Source organism: Chamaea fasciata, unplaced genomic scaffold, assembly GCF_029207755.1.
Source record: "Chamaea fasciata isolate MVZ Bird 193981 ecotype frontalis unplaced genomic scaffold, bChaFas1.0.hap1 SCAF_3, whole genome shotgun sequence".
NCBI lineage: Eukaryota > Metazoa > Chordata > Aves > Passeriformes > Sylviidae > Chamaea > Chamaea fasciata.
The window spans coordinates 22616874-22628225 of record NW_027094088.1 but is presented as its reverse complement, the minus strand read 5'-3'; the positions used below and the strand labels follow the sequence as shown (position 1 = coordinate 22628225).

Below are 11352 nucleotides of genomic sequence, written 5' to 3'. Positions count from 1 at the left end.
GGTATTTTTGGTTTGCACTTGGATATCTTAGAGCAGCGGCACAGCTCAAGTTCAGTAAATCCTAAGGTAGATCAGATGAGCACCCTCGAGGTCTGAGGATGCCCTGTGATGATAATTGTGGTTTGGTTGGGGCGGGTCTGGGCTCAGCAGGGGTTGGATTTGTTGCGGTTCAGAGCAGGAACAGGAACTGTCCCAGTACCCCGTGACTACGCGCGCTCGGGAACACGGTATTTTGCAGCGGGGAAGGGGACACTCGGCCGGGCAAAGCGCAGCGTGCGGGAAGCGGCCGTGGGCGCCGCGCTCCCGGCCGTGTGCCCGCGGCCGCCGTGAGGGAGGGCAGGAAGCAGCGGCGGGCGGCCTCAGCCCTTCCGGGTCGCGGGCGGCGCCGGGGCGGGGGCGGCGGAGCCGGGGCGGCCGCGGCCCCAGCGCCGGTGGGTCGGGGCCCTGGGGCGGCCGGGGATGGGTGGGACGGGCCGGGCCGTGGGCGGGATCCGCGATCCAGCGACAGCCCGGCACGTAGGTGTGGGTAAAACCCCCCTGGCGTCCGCGCTAGCGGCGCCGAAACGCGGGTCTGGCCTCCGGTTCCTGGGGCAAGGGGATGAGCCTGAACGAGCTTTCCCCGCGCGGTGTGGTGCAGTGTCATGGGAGGGGATGTGATCCTGTGCCGTGTGCTCCGGGATGACCCTGCTGCAGGCAGGGAGGTTGGACCGGGTGACCCTCTGGTCCCTTCCAACCTGTCCCACGCTGTGGTTCCATGGCGCTGCCCGTAGGCGGGCTGGCTCCTTTCCTCTGTTTCTGAACCTTCGCCCCCGCCCCCCAAAGTCTTTTGGAAACGGTGTTATTGAGTGTCCTTTTGCTCTGACTAGATATGGATAACAAGAAGGATGAAAAGAATAGGACTCTGTGTGCAACCTCGGAAGAAGGGCTGAAGGCCCGAGGTAGGCGCTGTGATCTGCTGCTGTTGTGTGTGTTTGTTTGTGTGTCGCCCTCTGTGTCACTGACCGGGTTCGGTCACTGTCTGATGCCAGTAGACCATGGCACACTGCAAGAGTGGGGAAAAACACAACCAGCCCCTCAAAACAGGGGTTTATTGTGTTTAAGTTCTACCAGGAGTCATTTCTGTAGGCCACGGTTACTAGCAGGCTTGTCACTGTTGCCTTGTGTTGCCCGAAGGAAAAGAAAAAAGGAAACGAAAGCGTAGCAGAAGCAGATCCTCATCTGTTTCATCCACCTCGTCTTCTAGCAGTCCATCCACTTCTTCCTCCTCATCACGCTCATCATCAAGGTCATCTTCTTCCAGCAGTAGTAGAGGTAAGCTACCTCCACATGCATGTGATGTTTTCCAGTTTTGATAGCACTCCTGAGAGCATTTAAAGCTTGTTTTAAAAGTGACAATGCAGAATACAAGCGCTGCTTGTTCAGGGTGTTTCTCTCATAACCCTTTCCTATTGTGTGGAAAGGTGCCACTTCACACACAGTTTGCAGTGTTCTTGTTTTTGCACTTCTTCGAAAGGGAAACTGCCATTCAAATAAACGTTACTTGGTAACAATATGCTGTATGTATTTAAGCTCCTCCGTTTGTTACATTTTCAAAACACAGATCTTTCTTCACCAGTTTATCTAGACCAGAGTTGTGGGTTTAATTTAATCTTACTTTGGTCTTAACATTTCAAGCATTTAACCTTGAGGACTCACGTGAAGCTGGCACATCTGCAGAATCAGTAAATCAAGGTGTTTTCAGTTTCCGTGTTAGTCCAATAAGTGGCAGTAACTTAACGTGTTCTCTTTCTAAGGGTTAGTTCAACCTTTGTCAGTATATATAGCTGAACTAAAGCATTTTCTTTGTATATTTCACATATCTCTGTGTCTTATCTGTAAAACAAATGTCTTTTGCAGAATGCTAAACTTACACGGTTTGATTTTGTTGTTTATTTTTTTCCATAATTTTAGATTCCCCTAAGTCTAAGTCAAAGAAGAAGAAAAAAGAAAAACACAACAAAAAGGTAAAAGTTTACAAAGATAAGTAAGTAGTTAACAAACTAAACAGTTCTTTTTATTTCAATAACCTTAAATGCCCTGTAAGACAATGCTTTTGTCTGTGGCTGTGTAAATCTAAATCATGCTTTTAGGGTTGTGAAGCTGAACTGATAAATGGGCATTTGACTTTATACAAGAAGAGAAATAATTTAAAAGTTACTTTTGTCAATCATTATTGGTCCAGCTGGAGTTTAGAGTAGTCTCTGAAGAAAAGAGAAGTAGGGAATCTTGATAATTTACTAGAATTTGTCAGAAGAAATTATTTATAGTCAGTGAGAGAAGTGAGTGGTAAATTCTTGCTGTTGTAATTTTTCTATTCCATTTTCAGTGATTTTATATATTTGGGTTACTTTAAAAGAGAGAGAACGAGGCATCAGACCTTTTCTGTTCCTCAGAGTCCCAAGGGTTGCTAACTCTGGTGCATTACTTTCCACTTCTTGTGCAGCAGTGGCTGTCCTGACTTGAGTGGCCTTGAGAGATCCTTGTAGGTTTGGGGGTTTTTGCCCTTGTTAGTCTGTAAGCATAAAAGTATATGTCTAATTCTTGTAGAAAAGGAAAAAGGAGAACAAAATGAAGAAAAAGAAAGAAAAGAAGAAAAGGAAAGAGAAAACAGGACCTGTCCAGCTTTCCAAGGTATGCTGGTTCAAGTGTGAAGCCCTGTTTTATTTCTCTACCTACACAGTTAATCTGTCCTGTCATAAAAATATTTATGAGATCGCCAGTTTGGTCATCAACCAGTAGAAACCTCTCTCTGTTGTTGTGGACTGTTAGGAAGTATAAAAGATTATTGTCAGTAATTTTACATAAGATTTGTAATGGCACAGAACAAAGCTTATGTCTTTTTAACATGTGATCTCATTTCAGTTCTTCAAAAACAAAAAGAAGAATGAGAACTACAGCATGATAACCGGAAAGAAAATTAAGATGAAAATAAAGAAGACTAAGGAAGATATAGAGGTAAGAGTTAAGTAGTCTAAATGTCCCTAAGAAAAAAAATGCTGTGTCTTTTAATATTTTTCTAATAGTAGTTTTTGTAAAGGAGTGGGTCTTGCAGTTAGGAATTGTAAACTGAGTGTAGCTTTTAGTGTGGCTGTGATGCCCTCTGAGAAATTTTAATTAATTCTTTTGGCAGGTTTTATGTTATGAAGGGGCTTGGAATACTCAGTCATGAGTAGATAAACCAAAGGATGCTTTGCAGGTTCTTAGAATTTCAGTCTCTAATCATTAGCCAATTTGTAGCTTGTTCTTACACTGGTGTTAATTGTACTCATCTTCTTTCAGTCTCTTGTGATCAGATGTGGTAATTGCTACTTTACTGTGTTTTTCTAAGACATGAAAGACTAGCCTTTATTTAGAGAGGAATTTTTAAAAACCCGGTGGTATTATTAGGACCACATGCTCCTGCATTTTCTCAGAGCAGTCAAATGCTTTTGCTGCGATACCCAGGGAAATAAATACCATGAATAGTGTTGTGTGTTATTGCTATGGATGTTTGGACTCAGCACTTAAATAATACCTTCAGCCTTCAGCGATTTCCACACCTTAGGGTGACCTGCAGAGGGCTCTGGTTCTGGTCAGGAAGTGTTCCTTCCTTGAGGTATCCAGCTTGGCAGATTCTGGTTCAGCCCTAGTAGTTCATTCTGCAGCTACCAAAGCAGTCCTGAGCATTCTGTGTTAAATTTGACTGAACACATTCTCTTCTCCATGTGACACCAAAGTGTGTGTTAAATTATGCTGAATGTTTGCCAGTTCTGTTCCAGTAACCTGCTTGTTACAATATTTGATGTCAAATATTTGATGTTGGCCCTTTTTTGATTGGTGCCTGTGGTCTTGCTGAATTGTACAACATCCATTCTTTACAGTATTTAAAGATTCAATAATTTTTTATAAAAAAATGCTAGAATTGACTGGTTGGGCCATCTTTTACATGAAGAAAGAATCTAATTTCAGGGTTCTGTTATGCTGCATAAGCTGCTGATTGTGCCTAGGGAAAAAAAAAGATACTTCCCAAAGCAGAGGTCTTGCTGTGAGTACAGTGAGAGTTGTCTCAGCCACCAGAGAGGAGCATCTGTTGTGCTTGTGAGTTCTCTCCTGGGCAGGCTGTGAGCTGCACGATGACAGCCCAGTGGGGCCTCCTTAGGGAGCCACTTAGGAAATGTCTCATGGAATGGTGACAGCTTGTCTTCCCAGTACCCATTGCCTGGCACTTCCCACGCCTCACTGGTAGCTAGTTAGACCCAGCTGTGTCAGTGGCACTTGCTTTAGGATGTGAAAACCCCACAGAAAACAGAGATCTGTGTCCTTGCTCCTGAGTGCAGGTCTGTTCAACCTCTGCTTGTCTGCTCTACAGAGAGACCGGAACCGTGCCCAGCTACTGGAATTCCTGAACTCTGCCTTGTAAGGGGAAGAGTGCTCACAAGGACTGGTAGATGTCCCAAGCCAACCATCATCCTAGCAGAACACTAAAGGGAAACTCAGGGAAAAGGACGCCAAGTTGGACAAGACCAGACCCTCCTACAGAGAAGAAAATTGGGATGTCCTTTTTTAATGGCAAAACAAAGAGTAGGTAATAACTTGTTAATGGAGATCCATGTCCTCCTTTTGAGATCCTAAGGTAACAGCCAGGCTGTGGTGTTTTAGAAAAGGCCAAGTGTGTGTTGTTCACAATGATACGAAGTGACGCACTGAAGTCCAGCAATGTAATTTCTATCCTAACTGCATGCAGAATGCACTCTTGATGTCAAATGTCTTAATTTTTCTAGTAGTTTAAGCAGAGTATTTGTAAATGTCTATTTGAAAGATGAGGTGTTTCTTTTATGTATTTTTTTTTCTGGTAGTGATTATGCTTATCCTAAAGAGCAAATTGACTTTTGTAAATAGAACATACTTTTACATAAATGATTTTTTTTGAAAGTTCATTCACTAATATGTTATTTTCTTTCAGAATTTGAAATGTGGTGTTTCTCTGGACAGTTCATTGCTCTCTCTCATTAGAAAGTGTAACAGCAAAATACTTTCAAGCAATAATGGTAGAAAATTATTTTTATCCTAAAATAGAAGCAGGAAGGGTCTCTAGTTTTGTTTGTTTATCTGAATCAGTTGTTCAGCACATAATAGATAGTTTACCCCCCCCCCCCCCATCTGGAGTTGCAGTTCCTAGATGAAAAGCTCAGGAGTTGTGGCCTGCTTTTCTGATCCTGTGAGCCATGTATCAAATCTTCCTCTCTCTGAAGTGCAGCAAGACTCGTACCATGGATGTACCTCAGTCTGGTGGAGAAAGAGCTGTGGAATGGAGCTGAGGCAGGCAGTGACAGTGACCTCAGGGGTCTGTTGACAGGCCACTGTGAGATGAGACAGGTCTGGACAGGCAGCAGGAGCCCAGCGCAGCTTGTGGGTGTGCCAGCTGTGGTGATTTGCTCGGTGCCTGCACTCTTCCTTCCAAACCTTGACTCTTGGTCACCCAGCAGGCTCCTCTGTACATAACCCTGCTTTGGGAGTTCACTTGGATCACTCCTGAAGCAGGGGCCCCTCAGGAGCTGTGGTTTAGGCATGCCTAAAGGGAGGACTCAAGGGGAGTTGACTTTCACAAGAGCACCAAGTGTACAGCAGTCAGAGTGGGGGGAGTTCATTAAAGAGCAAATGGAAAACTGTGTCTGTGTCTGCTGCAGTGTTTTGAAGTAAACCTGAAGATTTGTACCATTCCTGAAGGGATAATTTTATAAGTTTTGATGCATGAAGATGCTAGAATCCTCTCCTTTCCCCAATTTTCTTTTGTTGTGAAACATTTTTAGTTGTTGCAGAGATGTAACTCTTTAGAGACTAAAAGCCCTGATCCAGCAGGGCAACTCCTTACATCCTTATGAACATAAAACTTGCAAAAACACAGGTAAGAAATAGAGTTTCCTTGACTTTTAATCCAACAATGGAAAGGGTTTTTTGAAAGCACTATTCTGAAATGTCACTGGGGGGGAAAAAAAAGCAACCAAACAAGAAAACCCCTTTTATTTATCATGTGGATTATGCTTGATTTATGCTACTTTGGTGTTTTCTAGCTAGTGATGTCAAAGTGTCCTGCCCAGATAAGCAGCTTTTGTCTCTGGACTTTGCATAACAAGGTTAATCCCAAACACACTCTTATAAGATAACATCCTTCCCATTCCCTAGGTTATATTTTATATAAAGATAGTGTAATTTTGGAAAACTTGGTGCGGGGTAGGGAGTAGAAATTTGGAAGATGGAAACAAAACAGGATCAGGAAACCCAGAGATCACAGTTGTAAAGAACTTCATTCGTTGGAAGGTTCATACTTAGTTTAAATAATTTGCTTTTTGTAGCCTTGGTCAAGATCATAAAAACTCCTGCCCTGTTCCACATTACTATGGAAAAGACAGAGGGCCTTCAGTAATATGATGTGGACTTCTCTTCCTTTAGGGTTTTGGTAGTTGTCACTCATGGTACAAAAATGAGTCAAACTATTTCTTCCTGTTTTTTTGGTGTGTGTTCAGGACAGAGACATTTTCTGTTTCTTTTTCTTGACATGCTGGATGTGCTTTGGTGATGCTTTAAAATATTCCTGTGCCAGTATTTACTTCTAAGCTATCATTTCTTCTAGAAAGCCGAGCTACTTGAACTCTGTGGCAGTGATTCTGCTTTATTCTCTCCTGCCCAGTCAGTTACAAGTGCTCTCTGAAACTTCCCAGCAGTTGCTGCTTATATAAGCCTCCTTTTCTGTCCTACCCATCTCCATGTTGATCCTTAGGTTTCTAAAGAGGCTTGAGTCATGTTGCATCCTTCCCTTCTCCATCTTTCCCCACAAGCACTGAGACCATTGTGCATCTTCTTGGGACTGAGTATCTTTGAGGCTGCTGTTGGGAAAAGGCCAACAGATTCCATTCCTCCCTGGTGAGCACAGGCCCTTACATCCAGAATAATTTTCCATGCCTTGCTCCCTCAGGGAAGAAGTTCATTTCACTGACCTTTCCACTAAAGCAGAGCTTCTTAATACTGCTTCAGGTCCCAGTTGTGGCTGCTGCACCACAGAGTGAGCCAGATGAGAAGGTTACAACAACGAGAATGTGGTGGAAATCAAGTTGAGAAATTTGCGTGAGGGAACTGTGAAGCAGCATGGGATGTTAACCTGGTATACACAGAGAGGGTTGCTGCCAGGTCTACCAAGAAGTGCATGTCATGGGCAAAAGTGAAGGCTGGAACAACAGAGCAGTGGAAAAGGTGTGAGGTAGAGGTGGAAGGAGAGGCTGCCATGAGGAGTCATGGAGTGGGGCAGGGGTCAGATGATGAGGCAGGGGCTGCAGAAGCTTACCTGGCTGGGCAAGTTCAGGTTCTTCCTACAATGCTGAATAACAGAAGTCTTTTAGATGTGAAACTTGCCTTTTGTGTGAGTCTCTGTGTGTGTGTGACAGTCTTCCCTATCACACTCACCTTCTGTGTTCTGCACCATTTTCCATTCTGAGAATCACACAGAACTCAACTCATTTTTTTTTAGCAGCAGAGTTTTCAGAAACAGAAGTCACTGTTGTGGAAAGGAGAGGAAGGATACATTCTCTGAGCTGCTGCTGCCATGCCCGTCTTCCTTGGCACTGTTTAAAGTATTCTGTCCCAGCCAGTTTTTGTGGGCAGTGCAATCTTTTGTTACTCATTTCCTTTAGAGCTGGCTTGAACTTCACTCTTTTGCCCAAACAAAAACAGCAGAAATGAAAAGCTGAGGAAATACTGATAAATGCCACTTTGACTTGGAAGTACTTGGCTCCATGGAACTAAGGGAACTAAGGTGTCTCATCTTGCAGAGCTGAGCAGGCCCTGCCATTTTGGTAACAGTTCAACACTGAGTATGGTTAAACTTGGGCAGGTTGTGCTGTTTGGATGTACTTGGGGCTTTCATGCTGCAGGAATGTATCATTCCCAGTCATCCTCTGCAGCAGAAAAACTGAGTGAGCTCTACACACAGGGGATGAGCAGAGGTCAGAGAGGCTGAAGTGACTTGCCCTGGGGTCACCTGCTGAACCTTTCCTGGTGTGGGCAAGGGCCTTTATGGCTGGTGGAGCTCTGATGTCCTTTCATGTGTCAAACACACTCCTCATGGTCTTTGCTGTGTGTATTTAGAAACAAGTTTCCAAAGTTCTGGTTCAACACTCGAAGTTGGGACCTCCACTGTCATTTCAGGACTCCGTGGAATGGCTGGATTTTATGTCATAGTGGGTTTTCCTGAAGGAATGAGTCCTGGGCACACCTGAGAATCCTCCAGTTTGCACTTGGTTGTAGCTAACTTGAAGCTGTAGCATGATGAGTTTTTGAGGACCTGCTTTTTAAAATTATTGCCAAATACCCATCTACCTAGTTCCATCTCTGGACAAAATTAATCATCAAAACTACTGTCCAGCGCAAAAGATTGTGATTTATTTGCCTGCTGACAACAAGTGTTTTTTCTCCCTGCCTGTTCAATTTCAGTCCTAAATTGTGCTTCAGGAGTGTGACTCATGCAGTGTTGTCTGAGCAGGACATGGTGCTGAGGGGTCTAAGGAAGCCTCTTGAGAGCCCTTTGGAGCAGCATGAAGAACACCGTTACTACCCAGCCTGAGAGGCACAGTGTTTGTGATAGCTGCTCCCACGCCAGTGCTGGCCACTGGTGCCGTCTTCCACTGAGGGGTGACAGAACAGTGGTGTGAGAGTGTGGAATCTGCATTTGTCGGCAGAGGCCTGGGTAGGAAGCTGCTGCCTGTTCCCTGCTTGGTCGGTGCTGGAATATCTGCCGGTAGGTGGCAATGCTGTCCAGCTGGAATGTCACAGAAATCTAGTTTGTTTGGTTTTTTTTTTAACCTGTGGACTTTGGCTTTGCACTTTCTTATTCTGAAACCCTATAATTAGCCTGCAAATACCTAATTACGGTTGTTTATGGGGAACATGTGTTACTGCTGTCCCATGAATTTAATCCAGTCTTTGTTCCTTTCTTGCCCTTGGCTGTGCTGAGGACAGACAATGGTCTCTCCTGCTGGTGCCTGTGTGCCAAAGGCAGAGGGAAGCCTTTAACTTCTCAGTAGCTGAATGCAACAGAGGCAGGTTGCTGAGAGCCAGCAGGGGCCTGGAAGTGCATCACCCTACCTGGGGCTGCTGAGTTCTTCAGAAACTGCACTCTGCTCTTCACCATCTCCTAAATACCAGTGCCAGAATATAGAAAGAAAACTCACCAACATAAGGAGTATTTCAGTGTCGCTGCTTCATAACACGTCTGGTTATTTAAATAGTCTTCGGACCAAATTAAGTGCAATTTGTTGCTTTAGGCAACCTGACACTGGAAAGAATCAGTTTGGAAAAGTACTGTAGATGGACTGTGACCTGATAGAGGCCTCTGAGGATACAGCATTGTGAACGCTAAACAGATGTAATAGTAATTACATTCTGAGAGCAGACACTCTGCTATCAAAAACACAGAAGCTCTATTCCTCACTTTGGTGTCTCTGCTCCTGCGTTAGATAACATTTATTTGCTAAAGGCAATATGTGTCTGTGGCTAAAATACAGAGGTAAAATGCTATAATCTGTGGGATAATCCTATCCAGGACCCTAACAATTTATAATATTACGAAGTGTCCAGTGACAAGTGTGTACAGTGTGTTCTTGTAGGTCTCTCTCTCACTTTTCTGTTGTGTTTTTTAAGATCTCATCCTGTAAGGATTTTCCCTTAGTCTGAGAATATCTTTGTGCAGCAAATGCACAGAAAATAGTGGTAGTAGTGGTAGTAGTCACTGGGAGACCTGGGCCCGAGACCCAGCACTCAGGGCCAGCAGAGCATCTCTCTGATGAAAGCCAGCTTGAAACATGGCTTGTCTGACCACCAAAGGGAACAAGAGGTCCATTGTGCCCACAGCCCACACACAGACAGCAGTACCAGGGAAAAGCAGGCACTGAAATGATGTCTCTGCCTGGCACAGGTGGGTGGAACTGAGGGAGGCCTAATAGTCCTTCTTCTGTTGCAGGGCACAACCAAAAAAGCTGTGACGGATGCAGTCTGGTTCTTCTAACAATGCTTTTTGGGCAAAACTACAGTACCATATCCTTTAGCAGGGAGGTGTAGCAGGACACAGGAATATCAGAGTGGCCATTCAGTCAAACTGTAGTTTTCCTTCTAGGAGAGGCCTGTAGCAACGTCTGGGGGAAGTAGGGTAAGCAGCAACACAGATTTGCTTATCCACAGCTTCTGGCAAGGAGTAGCTCAAGCCCTGTGCTTGAGCACTGTGGTTTACTAACCCCTGTACTCACACGGTCTCTTTTTGGAACCACTCATCTGTCTGATATGCAGAATGTGCTAAGCAATGCAATTCATGCTTCAGTAATACCTCATGTGGGGGAAAAAAGGCTTCCCTTTTGTTAAACACATGCATGCTTTGTATATATAATGCTTAGCACAGGGAGCCCTGAGCCATCTGGGGCCATCTGCTGATATTAAAGTGTTCCAGTACACAGGATCAGGTATGGAATCAACAGAGTGACTCAAAAGTATCTGGAGACAAAACACCCATTTTGTCTCGCATATCATCTCATTTTGTGGTAATACTGGTTAATGTAAGACATGCTCGGAAGCGCGTTGATGAAGACTTCAATTCAAGGTTGTATCTGCAGCCCACGTAGCTTCAGAGAGCTTCAGACCTTTGCAATTGCTTAATCCTGGTTACTTATCACCTTATATCTTGAGATCTGATTGTAGAGGTAGCATGATAGAAGGTGGGAAGTTGCATGTGTAGCCTGTAGAGAGGATGGAGGGTTTTGGTTTTTTGTTTGGATCAAGTGCCTTTACCATTCGTGCCTTCCTGCTTTGATACATACACAGTAGGGCAGTGGAACACCTGTTGTGTTTGGTTAGATATAGACAGATTATATTTCAGGAGATCTTTAATTAAAGACAACAAGTACAAATAACTTGGTTTATATTCCACAGCTTTGCTTTAATTCTCCAAGGTTCCGTGTTGAAATGTATAAACAGTGCGCTGTCAGCAGACAGGTATTTCCTTCAGAGCTTGCTCCAATTCCCCACGGCATGACAGCTGCCTGAACTCTGTTCTGATGTGGGTGAGGAACCTCAGCTCCTGCCTGCACATCCTTTCTGGCTGACACAGCCCATGGCCAGGCTCATCTCTAGAAGCCACAGGAGCAGGGCTGCACAGCCTCCCTGTGAGAGCAGTGGCTCTAAGGAGTGCTGGCCCCTGGAAGCCGAGCAGTGTGGCTGAGCTGCTGCCATTACTTATTAGAAGGTACAGCAAGTCTAGGACTGCTTTTTACTGGGTGTCACAATGTCCTTTGGACA

At 44.6% G+C, this 11352-nt stretch overlaps 1 protein-coding gene across 1 annotated transcript; it reads left to right on the top strand.

Moving 5' to 3' along the window:
* Positions 1–233: 233 nt before the first annotated feature.
* Positions 234–5698, top strand: LOC136286589 (protein FAM133-like). Its single transcript, XM_066178337.1, has 7 exons — positions 234–431; positions 867–938; positions 1174–1311; positions 1951–2003; positions 2587–2670; positions 2902–2994; positions 4388–5698. Exons 2-7 carry the CDS (start codon positions 869–871, stop codon positions 4436–4438), a joined length of 489 nt encoding a protein of 162 aa, XP_066034434.1. The 5' UTR covers positions 234–431; positions 867–868; the 3' UTR covers positions 4439–5698.
* The last annotated feature ends 5654 nt before the right edge of the window (positions 5699–11352 follow it).

Excerpts from the sequence above, each read along its gene's own strand:
- LOC136286589 (XM_066178337.1), top strand. The coding sequence starts at position 869 with ATGGATAACAAGAAGGATGAAAAGAATAGGACTCTGTGTGCAACCTCG. Across the intron at positions 939-1,173 it reads AGAAGGGCTGAAGGCCCGAG|GAAAAGAAAAAAGGAAACGA; the intron begins GTAGGCGCTGTG and ends TGTTGCCCGAAG. Across the intron at positions 2,004-2,586 it reads AAGAAAAACACAACAAAAAG|AAAAGGAAAAAGGAGAACAA; the intron begins GTAAAAGTTTAC and ends TAATTCTTGTAG.